At 38.4% G+C, this 19,467-nt stretch overlaps 1 protein-coding gene across 5 annotated transcripts in view; it reads right to left on the bottom strand.

Annotated features, from left to right (window-relative positions):
* Positions 1 to 19,467, bottom strand: part of PI4KA (phosphatidylinositol 4-kinase alpha) — a 136,771-nt gene that overhangs the window by 105,215 nt on the left and 12,089 nt on the right. For 3 of the 5 annotated variants that reach the window (XR_014021141.1, XM_081286951.1, XM_081286954.1), the window contains exons 2-3: positions 4,709 to 4,825; positions 2,106 to 2,199 (exon numbers count right to left, since the gene is read on the bottom strand). The exons of 1 other annotated variant lie outside the window; for it this stretch is intronic. Coding sequence is in view for 3 of the 4 variants with exons in the window: in XM_081286951.1 (XP_081143077.1) it covers positions 2,106 to 2,199; positions 4,709 to 4,825 (211 nt within the window). In the remaining variant the exon portion in view is untranslated. Of the gene's footprint in view, positions 1 to 2,105; positions 2,200 to 4,708; positions 4,826 to 5,636; positions 5,734 to 19,467 lie in introns of all 5 variants that reach the window. One more of the 5 variants, XM_081286952.1, reaches the window with a different exon arrangement.

The following is a 19,467-nucleotide window of genomic DNA, read 5'->3' as shown; positions in this document are numbered from 1 at the left end:
TGACTGGCCAAGGTGCCACTTATATCAGCTGCCCTCAATCAGAACAGATATGGGCCTAAGGATTTGCTAAGAAATACCTCTTTCTTTTAGCAAAATACTTTGGTTTAGTAAACTTAATGTTTCCTGAGTTAATTTACAGTTTGAGATTACAGAGCCTACTGGAACTGTGAGATTTCATATTTTATTCCCTTCCTAAATAAAAGTGAGAAATCAGTCTTCATGTATGAGATGGTACAAAAAAACTATCAAGCACATATTAATATTACATTAACCCAAATGAAATGTTGATTACATTTTCTATGTTTTGAAAAATAGGAAAAATCTTAATAAGAGCTTCCAAAGATTTGCTCTAGAGCTAGGAATGCAACTTGGTAGTAGAGTGCTTGCCAAGTAAGCAGAAACCCTACTTTAAATCCCCAGTACCATAAAAGATTTACTCTTTTCCACAAAAGCTTTTTTGTTTGTTTTTGGTTCTGAGAATTGAAAATAAGGTCTCCTGCATGCTAAGTATAAACTCCACAACTAGGTGACACCCCCTAAGCTTTTAAGTTCTTCCACCACTAAGCCTCCTACCAGGAAGGTTCTTAGGAACCCTCAGCACTGGAGGGAGTGCTCTGCCTAAAAGACCTATGCAGTCCTTTTACCAAGAATACTTTCAAATGTTAGAAACAATGCCAGTTGGTTCAATCATGATGAAATATATAGTCATTTTTTTTTTACTTGTAGATGGACACAATACTGTTACTTATATATATTTTTATGTGGTGCCAAGGATCAAACCCAGTGCCTCACATATGCCGGGCAAGTGCTCCACCACTGAGCTACAACCCCAGCCCCGTAGTCAATTTTAATACTGAATCAGGATATATAAGTTTTATAGATATATTCTGTTTTATAGATATATTCATAATACATGGCAGAAGATTGTTACACTTGGAATTTTTTTTTTTAATATTTTTATTTTTTAGTTCTCGGTGGACACATCTCTGTTGGTATGTGGTGCTGAGGATCGAACCCGGGCCGCACGCATGCCAGGTGAGTGCACTACCGCTTGAGCCACATCCCCAGCCCTACACTTGGAATTTTAAGATGTAATTCTGGATGGTTTTCAAACTTGAGTGTGTGTTGGGGACTTGTTAAAACGGCCTACATGCCACCCCCAGAAAGTTCTGGTTCAGTAGAGATCTAAAGTAGGGACTGGGAGTGTGTATTTCTGACAAGTTCCAGGTGATGCTGATGCTTCTGATCTGGGGTGACATTTTGAGAACTGCAGATACCAACTCCAATGTTATCCAAAGGTGCTATATCAGGCCTCACAGAGGCAGATTCCAAAGAAACTTCAGTCTTACACATTATGAACCTTAAAATGCTGGAGGCCTTCCAAGCAGAATTTGGAGTCTTGGGAAATAACAACGCAAGAACATCAATGTTACTGGTACTTAGTACCAAGCATGGCACACAGTGAACCTACATGAATATTTGGGAAGGGACAGAAGAAAGATAGTAAGGAGAGAGAAAGGGAAAGAGGGCAATAGATAGGAGGAAAGGCAAAGACTATTACTTTCACTTTGGCCCCTAAAAGAATATTAAAATAAAATACAAACTAAACAGAAACACATATGAATTTATTCCATTTCTAAAGGTACAAAATTCTGAAGCTTAACAACAGCAACAAAACGATAAAACTAATTATAATGAATATTGTAGCTGAGTCTGCATCATTCAACTCACCCTTTTGGAAGAGCTTCACTTCAATGCAATGTGGAAAAACCTCCCTTCAGAAGTGAGTATATTAATCTAAGAGTTTAGACTAAGGTTTGAGGATGAGCAGGTGACCCAATTCCAACTAATGACAAGTTCTTATTCTCCAAAGAGCACAATGGAAAGCTGCCAGGCCACCTGCCTTCTCCCTCCTTTGCACACCACACTGGACAATGGTGAGTAAGCTTGGCCCACAATGCTGCAGGCAATTAGTTGTTCCACAGCCAGGCATGAGATCAATCAGAAGTATCCTAACTGGTATGTTAGTATAAATAAACATATGATCCCTAAAGAAGCTGAACATATTTTCCCTTGTATTCAGGGAAAACGTTACACAAATTTACCTCTGCCTTTCCGAGATGTGCTTTCTTCTACCCAATAAACTTTTGGAAGTCCTTTGAGAAGTCGAAGAAGATAAGGAACCACACAGTCTTTGTGCTTAAAAAAAAAAAAAAATTATATTTAATAAATGACTGGTAGCCTCTTTCACATAGATTAAGCTCAAAGCAAAGCATATCCACATCCCAAGCATCTCAAAGATTCTCCAGGGATAATATAAATCAAGTACAAAAGCTCACATGGCATCACACACTTTGTTTCCACATAGCGAAGTCCAGAGAATGTTATATAAGCCTATACTGAGGGCCTAAAAGAAGTGCTCAAACCTGTCCTTTACAGCTGAGTGTCCAGGCTGCTTGGGTCTTCTCTGGGTGGTACACCACTATGAGGGCTTCTCCAGAGGTATGTATGTGTACACAAAGTCACCTTCAGTGAGATGGTTTCAGATCACCCAAAACTCATCTACAAGCCCTAGGATAAGATCTTTGGGACTACAGAGAAATTTACAATCACAAGTTTCTCAATTTGCTTTTTGTTGTTCATGTCCCTTGTTCTCTTTGCCTCCTTTTAAAAGCTCTTCTGCTTCATTTTTCTTCTTATTCCTCTCAAGTTTTCATTAACCCAATGAAAAAATTACTTTCCTCAACCAAATGAGCCAATAATATACAGCTTCATAATCTTCCATCATTGTTTTTTTTTTGGGGGGGAGGGGGTTATTGGTAAGCATGCTCTAGAGAAGGAGATTTGATGCTCGTAATATATTTTTTAAAAAATGTGATGGTTTTAAAAACAGCTCCAAGTTCCCACTCAAAGGGGGAATCTAATTCACTTCCCCTTGAAAACTGGCCACCTTAGTTATTTCTTTTAGTATATATAGAAACTAGCATAAATGTAACTCTGACTTCAGAGACTAGAAATGACAAGGCAACTTACCTGGTTCTTTCTTAGGATACTGGGACTGTAATACAGATATGATGTTGTGACAAGGCCCATGCCACATGGAGAGGCCATGTATACAGAGGTGTCCTGGCTAAAAGACCTAGGATCAACTCCCAGGTACGTGCATGAATAAGCTTTTACATAATTCCATTACCAGCTTTTGACCCTCCCCTTCTGACACCCAACAGAGTAAACAGTGACTCTTCTAAGGCCTGTCTAGATTGCAAATTCATAAGCAACAAACAAAAAGAAACAACAAACAAAATGACAGTATTAACCCACTAAGTTTGGGGAGTTTGTTATACTACAATAACCAACAGATAGAATTTTTCTTTAATAAAAAACAAAACAATTTCTCCTAACTGATAAAATACAGCTGTGTAGGATCCTAGAGAGTACACAAAGCTCCAAGGGGCCTGCACTACTCGGCTCCTTGTGGCAGAAGTGGCCCTGGTTGGCTCTTCCCTAAATAAACTGTGATGGCTTTAGTAGCATGTAGTGAGTAAAATCACCTCCACTACACTGAGTCACAGTTGCTGCCAGGTTAGCCCATGGACTAGACACAAGGAGGCCAATGCACAGCCCATCATGTAAGGAGGGTAAGGAATATAAATATCAGGTGAACCAAGATATAGCTGGTCCCTAGGGTATTCTCAGGAGTCAGACAAAGCATTCTGGATTCCTTTCCTAGTATCCATGAAACCAATGGACTTTCCCTAGAAGCGTAAGCAAATTATATGATCCAAAGGTCAATGTCATATGCCATCTAGAACCCTCCCAATCCTCACTCAGAACCAGAAATACACCAAAGGTAATTTGTACTCCCCTCTTGCTGGTCATCTTAAAAAGTCCAATACGAGTACAACATCATGGGGACTTATAGATAAATCTAACAAGTAATGTGTTTGACAAGGATATTTTCAACCAATAAACATTTAGATGACAGTAGTTTCTTGTATTCTTAAAAATATTTTCTGCCCTCTATATTCTTTTTATATTTAAATAGGATTTGGCAAATAGAAAAGTAGAAATGATTTTCTTTCTTTTCATGTTATAAATATACAGAAGAAAAATAATAAATGCAGTTTATGCATCTCATTTTGGTTTTTCATGTGACCTTCATCAGGCAACCTATTTAATTATTAAAAGCTGAACTACCAGGTTCCCTGTGGATAAAATAAATGCCAATAAAATGTTTATTTTTTCAAATGTATAAATACTTTGTCGAAAAATATTAGTGCTTATTGGAGTGAAATTTCTAGGACATGCAAGCTCATTTCTTAGATAAATCTAACATCTTTATTTTCCTAACAGCATGATTGAATTTACAATTTAAAAAGTGATAGTGATAAAAATAAAACAATAAATAAAATATTCCCAAGTTTGAGGCAACTTTAGTGAGACTCTATCTCAAAATAAAATTAAAAGGGTTGGGAGTGTAGCTCAGTGATAGAGCACCCCAGGTTTAATATTCAATCCCCAGGACTGAAAAAGACAAACTCCCACCAGTTGCATGTTTCCTGCTGCTCCCTCCCATTTAACCATGTTGATTACGTGGGAATGCATTCTTCTAATATTACATTAAGTAAATATAAGCAGATACAAATTTAAATGTTCATTATACCCCCTTTACACTCTAGAAACTTAAAATTTAGTAATAAAGAGTTACCTGAAGATCAGATTCAATGAGAAAAATGCCCAATGCAATTACTGCATCTCTTCGTCTTTCATCTAGTTGAAAGATCCCATGGAAATCTACTGGGCACATGCAAAGCAACTTTTGGACCTAGAAAATAAAGTTAAAAAAAAAATATATATATATATACACACACACACACTCTCTCTCTCTCTCTCTCACACACACACACATACACACATGGCTGGAGAGGTAGAGTATCCCTGGGTTCAATCCCTAGTACTGCTATATTAATTAATTAATTAAAACCAAATGTGTAAAACACTTGGAACTATATACATAGAACACAGTAAAGCTCAATAAACAGTATTCACTGTTACTGGGATACGCCCAAACAGTGGCTAGCACAAGGCAAAGTAGGTAATATGTGAGCAATGTACGGAATAAATGGGAAAATTAGATTTATCTTCTAAACAAACCAATAGTAAATGTCTGTCTTTAAGGGACTGAAGACAGCACAGGTTATGTCCATCTTGAAGCACCCAACAAAGTATTAAGAAAAACCAGGGGCTGGGGATGTGGCTCAAGTGGTAGCGCGCTCGCCTGGCATGCGTGCGGCCCGGGTTCGATCCTCAGCATCACATACCAACAAAGATGTTGTGTCCGCCGAGAACTAAAAAATAAATATTAAAAATTCTCTCTCTCTCTCTCTCTCCTCTCTCACTCTCTCTTTAAAAAACAAACAAACAAAAAAACACCAGGACCCTGACTTGCTATTTTGTAATAGCCTCAATAAAAAGTCATATCACTGACACTCATACTGTTTTAGTGGCATGTTTTAACAGTGTATCAGCGTATTGCTTGGGGTTTGCCCTGAAAATTCAATTAATAAATTACATTATAATTTTTTAAAAGAAAGAAGTTTGTTTTTGTTACCTTAGATTTTACTTTTTTTTATTACCTTAGATTTTAAACAGGCAAATACAAAGGGATCACAAAGACTTGAAAGCATCTTCTGAGATGGGGGTATAGTATGCACAAGGCCCTTGGTTCAATCCCTAGCATTGCAAAGGAAAAAGGAAAAAAGAAAAAAGAAAAGCATCCTCTCATATAAAGAAAGACAACATTCTCTGTTCTAATAATTTTCCTTCTAGGAATGACTGTAAACAAAAAATTAGAAACTCAGGCAAAGATCATATAGAAATGCATCTATCACCATGTTATATACATATTTACAAATTGGAAACAATCTAAATACTCAATATTAGAAAAATAGTGATTGAACCTGTGAGAGGCCATCCTCACATGTGATTTGAGTTACCTCTCTGGCTGGGTGAGAGGCGCTTAGACACAGCTGTGTGAGAGCCTTCCCTACCCTTTTCCAGGTCCGAGGGCTTGTCCATGCAGAGGCGTGCCTGGCCACTGCCTTGAAGACCAATCGTCGCCCCTGATCTTGGGATGCTGCCCCCCTTAACCTTCATTGGATGGGATTTTCCCTGGAATTTTTTGTTCCCCAATAACAGCCCACTCCCTGGCATGTTCTCTCTCTCTTGCTAGTCTCTTCTGTAAACCTCGCCACCACATTAGATGGCTGGAGGCAGGAGCTAGGAGAAGCCATCCTGGAGCTGGTATTAAAGGTAATGAGAGTCTTGTCTCTTTTAATTTTAAAACTCCCTAGCAATTCCTTATGAATCGAACCTTCTTTCATGAAGCCAGCGCTGATCGCGTGGCAGATGAACCACTTGTTGTAATATTAAGTTGAAGCATATGAAAATGGATATTCAACCATTTCTTGACTACAAAAACAATGCTTTCATAAAGTTCACTTTTAAAATAAAGTTCACTTTCAATACCAACTGAGCTATATCCCTAGGACATAAAGTTCACTTTTAAACTGGGCATGGTGGTACATAGCAAGAGGATTACGAGTTCAAAGCCAGCCTCAGCAAAAGTGAGGCACTAAGCAACTCAGTGAGATCCTATCTCTAAATCAAATACAAATTAGGACTCGGAATGTGGCTCAGTGGTTGAGTGCCCCTTGAGGTTCAATGCCAGGTAGCAAAAAAAAAAAAAAAAAAAAAAAAAAAAAAAAAAAAAAAAAAAAAAAAATCACTTTTAATATTACAGCCACTAAAAGTGGCATTTGCTATATAGTTTGGATCTTGAAAGAGCCAAATTCCCATGCACTAAAGTTTGGTCCCTAGGCTATCAGGAGATAGTAGAACCTGTAAGAAGTGTGGCCTCGTATGAAGTCTTTAGGTAACTGGGTGCATAGACTGGAAGGTGATTATGGGATTCCAGCCTCTTCCTCTCCCTTTTGCCTCCTGGCCATGAAGTGAGTAGTTTTGCTCTGCTATATGTTCCTACCATGATGTACTACCTCACCACAAGCCCAAAACCATAAGGCCAACTGATCATGAACCTCCAAAACTGAGCCAAAATAATCTTCTTCTCTTTTTGACTATTTCAGGTATTTTTAAAATAGTGACAAAAAAACTAACAGAAAACAGTGATGAAAAGTTTACTAACAGTGTTTTTTTTTAATAAGCAATAACATGAAATAATGTTCTAAGGGTTCTATAAACCCATGAGAGGAATTATCTTATTGTCAAATACAGAAAAAAAAACCTACTAGAAAAAATATATCAAAATGTTAAGAGTTTTGAGAGGCAGGGTAACCAGGGGTTTTATTTTTTATTTATTTTTTATAAAGTGCTTTTTTGGTATTTTTCAAAACGCTTCATGGGAAAATATTCCTTATGTAATCAGGAAAAACATCCAACAAGTTAAAATAGAAATATGTACATCTGGAAATAAATCCATGCTTTTAATTACTACATGCTTAGACAAAAAAAGCATACAGTAACAGATAAGAAGATAAGGCTAAATCTCCAATTTTTTTCAGTGTTCCTCCTTCACAGAAGGAGAAATACAATAAGAAGAGTGAAATATTTCAGGGATTCAACCACTTTGAAGATTTTTACCAGAAAATAATCTTACATCTTGAAACAAAGAGTAAAGTCCTTTGGGAAGAAAAAAATTTTTTTTTCCTGTACTAGGTACTGAGTCCCGGGGTGCTTTACCATGGAGCTACATCCCCAGTCCTTTTATTTTTATTTTGAGACAGAGTCTCACCAACATGCTTAGGGCCTTGCTAAGTTGCTGAGGCTGGCCTTGAATTTGCAATCCTCCTGCCTTAGCCTCCCAAGTCACTAGGATTATAAGCATGCATCACTGCTTCTGGCTTTCCAAAAAAAGATTAACAGGAATTTTTATTTGTTGATTTTTACAGCCTTATCCATGCCAGGCAAGCACTCTACTACTGAGTTACACCCCAGCTCTAAATATCTTTAAAAATATCCTTGCAAATTAAAAATCAAAAGAAAGAGAAATCACAACAGAATGAGTCAATGAGATTCAAACAATGTTATGAGAGTCAACATCAAACCAAAATGGAAGGAAGAATCCAAGGTCCTAGCAAACTCTATGTCCTTTGCCCTGTCCTGTGCAATCAATATCTTGCTTGAACACACACCAGACACACACTAAACCACAAACCTGGGAGGTAAAGTAATGTACTAAGACATAGCACAGAGACTTAGAAACTTGTCAAAAGTGCGTAACATGGTTATTAAATATAGAAAAGGTATTTTTAAAAAAGACAACTCATTCCCAGGTGCAGTGGTACATACCTATAATCCTAGCTACTCAGAGGGTGAGTCAGGAAGGTTGCCAAATTAGTGGTCAGACCATCTTAAAATATAATTTAAAAAGAAATGTCCATCTACAACTAAAGAAAATACATAATTTTTTAAAAAAGGGATTGTAGCTCAGTGATAGAGCCCTTGCCTAGCATGTGCTCAGCACCACATATAAATTAAATAAAGGTCCATCAACAACTGAAAAAATTAAAAAAAAAAAAAAAGAAAAAAGGGATAAAGCAGGGCACAGTGGCACATGCCTGTAATCCCAGCGGCTCAGGAGGCTGAGGCAGGAAGACTGCAAGTTCAAAGACAGCCTCAGCAATTGCAAGGCACTAAGCAACTCAGACCCTACCTCTAAATAAAATACAAAATAGGGCTGGGAATGTGGCTAAGTGGTTGAGTGCCCCTGAGTTCAATTCTCAGAAAAAAGGGGCTGAGCTCTATGATAGAGCACTTGCTTAGCATGAGTTCAATCCCCATTACCATAAAAAAAAAAAGACACTCATCAATATTCCCACATGCCACATACATAAACACATTTTTGTTTACTTATTTATTTTTGAGATGGAGTCTCCCTCTGTTGTCCAGGCTGGTCTCCAACTCCAGGGTTCAATGGATCCTCCTGCATTAGTCTCCTGAGTAGCTGAACTCCAGGTGTGTGCCACTGTGCCCAGCTACACTTAAATTTTTAAATATTTTTGCTCTCAGTGCTTTTCCGACCTAGAGACTTCTTTGGGTGCAGGGTAAGAATCATGCATTGTATACAAATAAATCTAATGTTGACAACTTTTAGCTCAGTGAAAGGCACACAGACTTTGGAATTAGACCTGGAGTCATATAATGTCTCTGGCACAGACCAGTTGGGTGATACGCTGAGCCTCAGCTTCCCTGTCCATAGGGCAGCTTTTGTGGAATTGGAGGAGATAATGTGCCTGATACAAGGCATGGTCACTATCCAGAGTCAGTTCTCACTTAACATTATGTAGGCATTTTCCATGCCACTGCTCTTCAAAGATCTTCTTCAGATGGCTTATACTGAAGAGTCAATCAGGTTAATATACCTTTAATTCATTTATTCACTGTTTACTGGGCACAAATGTAATGTGAGACACTGCCCCAGGTACTGTGGATGCAAAGCAACAGGCAGTTTAAAGGCCCTAACTCTCATTCCAAATAAAACAAATAAATGCTGCAGCTAAGGGAGCATAAAGACAAATACAAAATAAGAGGTTCAATTCTCTGTTGAAAATAAGAGAATACTTTTAGAAAATTTGTAACTGTACATACTTCCTGCTGTTTCAGAAATGTATATGAATCCACTTGCTAACTAGACAGGTTTTTGATCTAGGAATGTCTTTCCCTGGGAGTCATTTCTCTGGAATGCAAACATTCCTGTTACTATGAGAGAGTAGTAGCCTAACTTCCACAGGTGCCTCCCTCCAAGGTGTAAAACCTCCTCCTGTCAAAAAGATGAGACGTTTGCTTTTCCTCTAGACAAAGCCAAATAGCTAACAGATAGACACCCAATTACCAAATAAAGTTAAGATGAACTATGCATGATACCATCAAGTCCTCTTACTAGAGGACTAATTATTATTAATGCCGAAAAAGCATGCAATAAGTTGTACTGGCTTGGCCATATAAAGGGCAATATTTCTTTCAGTCTTTGCAATCTCTTGGCAGATTGTCTGAAGCACATCACATTCTGGTTTAATGCTTATTCAGTTATAAAAGTGTTTTCTTTACTACCTTTGTGGAAAGTGTTCCTGGGTTGGAGGATTTTGCTTTTAAATTATATTTCTCCATTACTTTTGATAGGGTGATCAAAGAGGGCCTAAGAAGGTACCCATCAAATTAGATCTAAAAAAGGAAGCAGCCAGAACAACCAGGAAAGAGTGTTTGCACTGGGAAAAAAAGCAGGGTCGCCCAGAAATTCAGGTACAGGCAAAGATATAGTCCCCAAAGGCTCCGTAGGCCACAATGGTACCTGGATTGTACTCCAATAGCAATGGGAGGTCAAAACCAATGGGGCACATAGAGGCCTTAAGACTCCTGAATTTAAAACTGAGGTTTAGGCTGGGCACAGTGGCGCATACCCATAATCCCAGTGGCTTGGGAGGACGATAGGAGAATCTCAAGTTCAAAGCCAGCCTCAGCAACTGTGAGGTACTAAACAACTCAGTGAGACCCTGTCTCTAAATAAAATACAAAACAGGGCTGGGGATGTGGCTCAGTGGTTGAGTACCCCAAGTTCAAACCCTGGTCCAAAAAAACCCCTGAAGTTTAGAAAAATCTCTCTGGTTGCTTCATAGAGAATGGATTTTGAGGACAGGAATAAAAGCAGAGAGACGAGTTAGAAGACTCTAAAGCAGTCCAGGCAAAGTCAGTGGTGACCTGAACAAGCAAAGATGGAAACATCAGTTCAGCAAATGTTTTGAAGGATTTGATGATGGAATGTGTAAGTGAAAAAAAGATTTTCTTATTTTTTGCAGTACCGAGAATTGAACCCAGGACCTCACCCATGCTAGGCAAGTGCTCTACCATCAAGCTACATCCCCAGTCATTCTTTTACTTTATTTTGAGATAGCGTGTTGCTAAATTGCCCAGGTTAGCCTTAAACTTGCAATTATTTTGACTGAGCTTCCTAAGTAGCTGAGATAAAAGGCATGCACACTGCATCAGGCTCCAAAAGATTATGTCAGTTGCCTCTTTGCCACACTGAAAGATATCCAAAGATACAAATCCTCCTGCCTCAGCCTCCTGAGTCATTGGAGTAAGATCTATGAATATTCCATACAAGGAACAGTTAAAGGACTTTAGCCTGGATACACTAAGATTAAATATAAATAAAACTGCTATCCTGAGCTATATAAAGGGCCCCAATAACATCAATAGTATCAGCTACTCCAGTACAAAGGCTATACAGTTCTTAGTTTCCCTACTCAGCTCCTTGAAGACAATAATCATATTATACTCTTATCTGGAAACTAATACCTGAAATGGGCACAGACCTGAGCTCTAATAATACCCCAGGATAAGAGTTTGGAATCATCAGTATGTCCAAACTTTACTACCTATTTAGTTGTCACCTCACCAGGACAGAGATCTGAAATCTGCACAGTTTAACACCCCTGTCTCCTCTGTATTGCCAGGGTACACCACCTTTACTTCAAATATCCAGAGAAAGCTGGGTGCAGTGGTGCATGATTGTAATCCCATCTACTTGGGAAGCTGAGGCAAGAGGATCACAAGTTTGAGGCCGGCCTGGGCAACTCAGTAAGACCCTGCCTCAAAATTTTAAAAAAGCTGCTGGGTGCACTGGCTCATGCCTATAATCTCAGCAGCACAGAAGGATCACAAGTTCAAAGCCAGCCTCAGCAAAAGCAAGGCTCTAAGCAACTCAGTGAGACCCTGTCTCTAAATAAAATACAAAATAGGGCTGGGAATGTGGCTCAGTGGTCAAGTAACCCTAAGTTCAATCCCGGAGAACCAAAAATAAATATGGGCTACAGTTTTGTGGGAGGTTGCTCACCTAGCATATGGAGGCCCTAGGTTCAATCCCAAGCACCAGAAAGCAAATAAGCAAACAAAAAATAAATACCCAAAGGGACTCTGGATTACTCTGACTTGACACCTTCCAACTCTGCTCAAATATTTAAAATAGTGCTAGGGTCATAGCTCAGTGGTAGAACACTTGCCTAGCATGTGTGAGGCACTGAGTTCAATTCTTAGCACAGCATATAAATAAACAATATAAAGGTCCATTGACAATATAAAATTTTTTTTTTTTTGGTACTAGGGAGTGAATCCAGGAGTGCTCAACTACTGTGCCACATCCCCAGCCCTTTTTTGTATTTTATTTAGAGACAGAGTCTCACTGAGTTACTTAGGGCCTTGTAAGTTTCTGAGGCTGGCTTTGAACTCATGATCCTCCTGCCTTAGCCTCCTGAGTCTCTAGAATTACATGCGTGTGCCACCACACCCGCCTGACAACTAAAAAAATATTTTTTAAATATATTTAAATAGGACTGGGGTTATGGCTCAGTGGTAGAGCGCTTGGCTCGCATGTTTGAGGCCCTGATCCTCAGCATCACATAAAAATAAATATAAACAAAAATAAATAAATAAGTATAAAATAAAAATAAATAAGTATATTGTGTCCAACTACAACTAAAAAATAAATATTAAAAATATATTTAAATAGAAGCTGCACACAGTGACACATGCCTATAATGCCAATTACTTAGGATTTCTTTTACCTTCATCACAATTTCACAGTTGGATTTGTTCTTTTTTTTTTTTTTTTTTTTTTTTAAAGAGAGTGAGAGAGGAGAGAGGGGAGAGAGAGAGAGAGAGAGAATTTTTAATATTTATTTTTTAGTTCTCGGCGGACACAACATCTTTGTTGGTATGTGGTGCTGAGGATCGAACCCAGGCCGCACGCACGCCAGGCGAGCGCGCTACCGCTTGAGCCACATCCCCAGCCCTCTTTTTTTTTTTTTTTAATATTTATTCATTTATTTTTTAGTTTTCGGCGGACACAACATCTTTGTTTGTATGTGGTGCTGAGGATCGAACCCGGGCCGCACACATGCCAGGCGAGCGGGCTACCGTTTGAGCCACATCCCCAGCCCCCTGGATTTGTTCTTATTATAGTTCTTAGCAACCACAACATATAATTTTTTTTCTTTCTTTATTAAGTCAAGAACTTACATCTTTTTTACTTAAAGGAAACACTTTACAACTTCTCTTTGACATATCCAAATTGCCAACATCAGGCAATTGTTACTCTTTACTTCAGAGCCATTATTATTTGGGGGAAGAGTACCAGGGATTGAACCCAGGGGGCACTCAACCACTGAGCCACATCCCCAGCCCTATTTTGTATTTTATTTAGAGATAGGGTCTCACTGAGTTGCTCAGCACCTTGCTTTTGCTGAGGCTGTCTGTGAACTCACAATTCTTCTGCCTCAGCCTCCGGAGCTGCTGGTATTACAGGTGCACCATGCCCAGCAGGGCCATTAGTAAGTAAACTAAGAAGTACCTGAACACAAAGCACTATAATACCATAATAGTTGATCTGAGAGCCAAGATGGCTACTAAATGACTAATACTTAGGTATTAGGATACACAGAACAAAGGGATGCCTCACATTCCAGGCATGACAGAGCAGAAGTATGAGATTTCATCATACTACTCAGAATGCTGCAGAATTTAAAACATAAATTGCTTATTTCTGGACTTTTCCATTTAATGTTTTTAGATCCCAGTTAACTGTTGAGTAACTGAAACCACATCCCCCAAAACCATGGATAAGGGGGCAGAGGGACTGCTGTATCATGCAGGGTACTAGCATGCAGTTGGCATTGAACAAAAATCTGCTTCATCACTGAATGGAGGGATAGATAGAAGAATATTCAAATGAAGTGATTTGTAAAACCTAGTCATTCTCTCTTAAGTGCTATAATCTAGCAGGAGTTAAAAAAACTAATATAAATGACACAACAACTAGCATATAACAAGTCAGAAACCAAAGGATTAAAAGCCTGGCATAAGGTCCAGTTGTTTTTTTTTAACCATATCTTTTTTATAACTTTATTTTAATTATTTATATTTTATGTAGTGCTGAGGATCAAACCCAATGCCTCACAAGTGCTTGGCAAGCACTCTATCACTGATCCACAACCCCAGCCCCAAGGTCACAGTTTTGATGCAAATGAACTCAAGAAATTGGAGTTCCTATTAGAAAACCATTTGAAGATTTGAACCTGGACCTTAAGGAAGTCATACATATCAAGATAAGGGAGTTCTAGTGGGTGCCATTCACAAATAAAAACACTAACACTTGTTTGTGTGAATGTGTGTATTGATGTGGAATGAACCCAGGGCCTACCACATACCAAGCACGCACTCTACCAATGGGCTACTTTACAGCCCTTTTAAAATTTTATTTTCAGACAGTTCTGGATAAATTGCCCAGGCTGGCCTTAAACTTGCAATCCTCCTGCCTCAGCCTCCTGAACAGCTGGGATTACAGGTGTAGGCCATTATGCCCAACTCAGGTGACACTTATGGCACTTCTATCATATGCTACATGCTGGTCTGTATTAATTTAATCCTTACAACAACTCATTAAGTAGATATTGTTCAACATCCCATTCCACGAATAAAAAAACATAGTTCAAAGTCCTCACATGGAATAAAACTTTAATACTATAATCTTTTAAAATGAAAATATATATATCAATCATTAAATGATTTTTCAAATTTTTACAACTAGCAAGTTGCTTGTTTTTAGGGGGTTATGAATTATTATAACACATCATCAAGCTCAAAATCTGCCAGAGATAAACAGGATTATTTCCATTTACATAAAGGATCCTGGGGGCTCTACCTGTCACTTTGAGAAGGTCAGTAAACCAATGGATTATAGGGAGGTAATAGATATACTAAGACTTTGATAAGAACTTGAGACAATGACAATACCTTAACCCTAGACAGACATCTCAATTATGTGAGTTTTGATTATAAAGGTAAGGTAATGCTAAACCAAGGAGAAAATGATACCCATGATACCCTCATAAGTCTGGATGACTAAGCAGAAACCTGCAGATGAGAATCAACCATACAGTGGGTCTAGGTAAGATATGTAGGTCAAAATAAAGCCACAATAATAGCTTTACAAAAGCTGGCTAATCCAGTAGTTTTGGTTTTTTTTTTTAAGAGTACAACTTTTGTTATCCGAAACCTCTGGGAAGAGCCTTTCTGGAGAAACAAAATTTCCTGAGAGCCAAGCTATTTTAGAGCCAAGTATTAGTGGTAGGTTTTTCTGTTAAAAACATTTTTTAATTGTCTTTCTCAAATGTACTATTCCCTTAAAAAACACTGAACTTAAGTTGACATTTTCTAAATGACCCAGAACCATCCCAATAGACAAAGATGACTGTCACATGAAGGACATTGATTGAGCTACTGCGGTTAAGTGGAGTAGTATCTGTTTCTACAAGCAGTCTTGCATAAGAATTTCACTTAAAATGGTCTTTTGATCACCTGCAGATGGATGGGTGACCTTCTGAACAATTGACATGGTTTTCTACACAGGCAGCATTACACCTTTAATCTAAAGCTGGAGAAATGAATGAATAGAAGCCTCCATTTTGGGGGGCTGGGGATATAGTTCAGTTGGTAGAGTGCTTGCCTTACATGTATAAGGTGCTGGGTTCAATCCCCATGCACCACAAAAAAAAAAAAAAAAAAAAAAAGAAAGAAAGAGAGAAAGAAAAAAATTAGAATCCCCTATTTTTGAGCCCTGCTCAAATGTCTGATGGGGAATAGCACAGACACTTGTATACATATCTGATTCCCGTTACCTCTGAATGGACAATATTCCAGTAATTAGGGAAGTCAGGAGTGACTTTCTACGCAGTTCTGCCTCTTCTTTCTTGTGTGACCCAACAAAAGTGATAAACCTATATGAATATTTCTACTTGTTTTTTTCTTCTATAAAATGTGGACAAAATGCCAAGTATATAGACAGAAATCTAAGCAAGCTTGCTTGCATCTTAAAGCTATGCAAAATTAGCAAGTCATCTTCCCTGAGCCTCACTTTTCTTATGTATAAAAGGATGACAAGATAGATATTTTTGCAAAGTCTCTTCCAAGAATAAAATCCTGTGATCCTGGGGCTGGGCTCATTAACTCAGTGGTAGAGTGCCTGATGTCAGGCACTGGGTTTAATCCTCTGCACTGCATAAAAATAAATAAAATAAAGGTACTGTGTTGTGTATATCTACAACTAAAAAAAAAAAGTTTTTTTTTTTTTTTTAATCATGTGATCCAAGAACTTTCATCTGGAGCAATGAGAGAATAACAGGATCTAGATTTATCTTCCTAGGAAAATGGGCAAATATATAAAAACAATGGCTCAGTGCACTGGTTAAGTAGCATAGGACTGTAATATTTGTAAAAGGGGAAATAAAGTGAGCCCTATCATGGCCCTGGTTTTCTGCCAGAGACATATCCAGACCACAAAGCGGGAAGGGCATCCCAAAGAAGGTGGTCTTCTTTAAGTTGGGAAGACAGAAGTAGACATATAGGAACTCTAAGGCAGCTAAAAATTCTAGAGAGAGCCAAACACAAATAAAGCTCCAGAAATCTATTGTAGAGTTCCCCTGAGTCCTGATGAATACTAAAATACATCAGTGTAGGGTGATAATCCATGAAGTTGAGCAAAGAACAAATGGAACTGTAAACTGAATGGCTCTCAGAGTTCACACAGGCACAGTAGAAAGCCCTCAAAACATTCAGCAGAGATTTCAAAAGGGTCACACCTGTGCAATGGAGATAAAGTACCCTTTAGCAAAAGCTATTAGACCTGCTGGAACAAAGTTTTAAAATAAGCTTCAAGGGCTGGGGAGTAGCTCAGTGATAAGAGTCCTTGCCTAGAATGCATGAGATCCTGGGCTTGATTCCCCAGCAATACTGAGGTGGGTGTGGGTGGAGTGTTGCAATAGAGACAGAAAAAATATTTGACAAATTCAATGTCTCCTTCATGATCCAAATACTCAGGCCAGAAACCTGTAATCCCAGCAATTTGGGAGGCAGAGGTGGAAGGATCACATAGTCAAGGCCAGCCTCAGCAACTTAGCAAGACCCTATATTAAAATAAAAAATAAAACGGGGGCTGGGGATGTAGTTCAGTAGTAGAGCACTTGCCTAGCATGCTTGAGTTCCTCGGTTCAATTCCCAGTACTTTGAAAAATAAAATAAAATAAATAGGGCTGAGGGGTATAATTCAGTGGTAGAATGCTCCTGGGTTCAATTCCCAGCACCACCAAAAAAGGAAAACCAAAACTAAACCACCTGGCATACTGAGCACAGTGGCACACACATATAATCCCAACTACCTGGGAGGCTGAGGCAGGAGGGTCACAAGTTCAAGGCAAGCCTCAACAATTAAGCAAGAACCTGGTTCAAAATAAAATAAAAAGAGCTGGAGATGTAACTCTCCTAGGTCCAATCCCTAATACCACACAAAAAAATCAAAACAAAAAGAAAACACTCGGCAGCGGGGTACAGTAATGCATGCCTATAATCCCAGTTACTCGGGAGACTGAGGCAGGAAAAATGGCAAGTCCAAGGCCAGCCTAGGCAATTTGGCAAGACCCTGTCTCAAAATGAAAAATTTTTAGAGCTGGGGTTGTGGCTCAGTGGTAGAGCGCTTGCCTAGCATGTATGAGGCACTCACTGGGTTCAATCCCCAGCACCACATAAAAAAATAAATAAAATAAAGGTATTGTGTCCATTAAAAAAAAAATTAAAAAGGAGATGGGGGGTGTGGCTCAGTGGTACAGTGCCCCTGGGTTCAATCCCCAATACTGCAAAAATAAAAACATTCAGAAAACGAGGGATACAGGGAATTTCTTCAACCTGATCACAACCAGTTGTAAAAAACCCATAGTCTTTTTTTTTTTTTCTCCAATCCTGGGGATTAAACCCAAGTCCTCATTCATGCTTTATGCACGTTAAGCAGGTGCTCTTCCACCGAGCAACAACTCCAGCACCTCCCCACAGAATATTTAATAAAAGACTAAAAGTTTTCCCCAAACCAGAGACAAGACAAGGATGTCCACTTTCACTACTCTGTTCTACACAATACCAGAGGTTCTAGCCAGGGCAGTTAGCAGAGAAAAAGAAATATGAGACATACAGATTAGAAAAGAAATAAAACTATCTCTATTTACAAATGACAATCTTTTTTATGGATTTTCTTTTTAAGTTTAGGGGAAAAAGAAAATCTTACTTTTATTTATTTATTTACTTATGGTGGTCCTGAACCCCGGGTCTTGTGCTTGCTAGGCAAACACTCTACCATTGAACTACATCACCAGCCCAAATGATATAAATCTTATATAAAGAAAGACCTAAGGAATCCACTAAAAGGTATTAGAACTAGTAAATTCGGCAAGGTTGCAGGCTACAATCCTGTCCTACACAAAAATCAACTGTTTTCTATATAATAACAATGAGCAAACTGAAGATATTAAGAAAACCACAAGGAAAATCCATCATAGAAACTGGGAAGAAAGCCAGGTGCAGTGGCACACGCCTGTAATCCCAGGAATTTTAAAGACTGTGAGGCAGGAGCATCACAAGTTCAAGACCATCCTGGGCAACTTAGCAAGAGACTGTGCCAAAATTTAAAAAGCTGGGGATGTTACTCCATGGTAGTAACACTTGTCTGGTAAGAGTGAGTAAGACTCTAAGTTCAATCCTCAGTACCCACCCCCACACAAATATATATATAAAAAAATGTTCACAAAGCAGGTCTGCTATTGCTATTCAGAAGGTCTTGCTCATGAATTATGAAGTTAGCCCCTAGATGGGATCTAGAAACCTGACACTTGAACTTTGACCTGAGTTAGTCCCCCATTGTTCTTAAGAGTCTGTCCCATATGCCCTGGGATACTGATTATTTATATGTTAGATCTCAACCTTCATTTCCTACCTAGACTATAAAATGTAATTGTACAGAGAAAAGAAAGGTGGAGAGATGGAAATCTCTCCAAAACGGAAAGGGAGATGGATATAGAGGAAAGGGATGAAGGGGTGGGAGGTGGGGAGGGAAGACAGAAGTACTGGGGAAGTGCTATTGACCAAATTATATTGTTATGTTGTATGCATGTACAAATATGTAACAACAGGTCCCATCATTATATACAAATATAACGCATCAATAAAAAAATGTGGAAAGAGAAAAAATGAATAACAGCTAAAACTATTTCACATTTGATAAAAATTATAAATCCACATATCTAAGAATCTCAATGAACAACATGTAAATAAACAAAAAGAAAACCATACCAAACCACATCAAATTCTCGCAAGCCTATATAAAAAAAAAAACTTTAAAATATGCAGAGGGAACAAACCAACAGATACAAAAAAAAAAAAAAAAAGAGAAATTGACCACAGTCAGAAGCTATGAAAATCCAGAAGAAAATAAAATGACATTCTGTGTTAAAACATCTGTCAATCTAGAATTTCATACTAAGCAAAAATGAAGCTAAAAAAAATACTTTTCTAAGA

The sequence above is a fragment of the Spermophilus citellus genome (genome assembly GCF_964194105.1).
Source record: "Spermophilus citellus genome assembly, chromosome: 3".
Classification (NCBI taxonomy): domain Eukaryota; kingdom Metazoa; phylum Chordata; class Mammalia; order Rodentia; family Sciuridae; genus Spermophilus; species Spermophilus citellus.
Note: the sequence above shows the minus strand (reverse complement) of the source record. Positions and strands in the feature narration are given on the sequence as shown.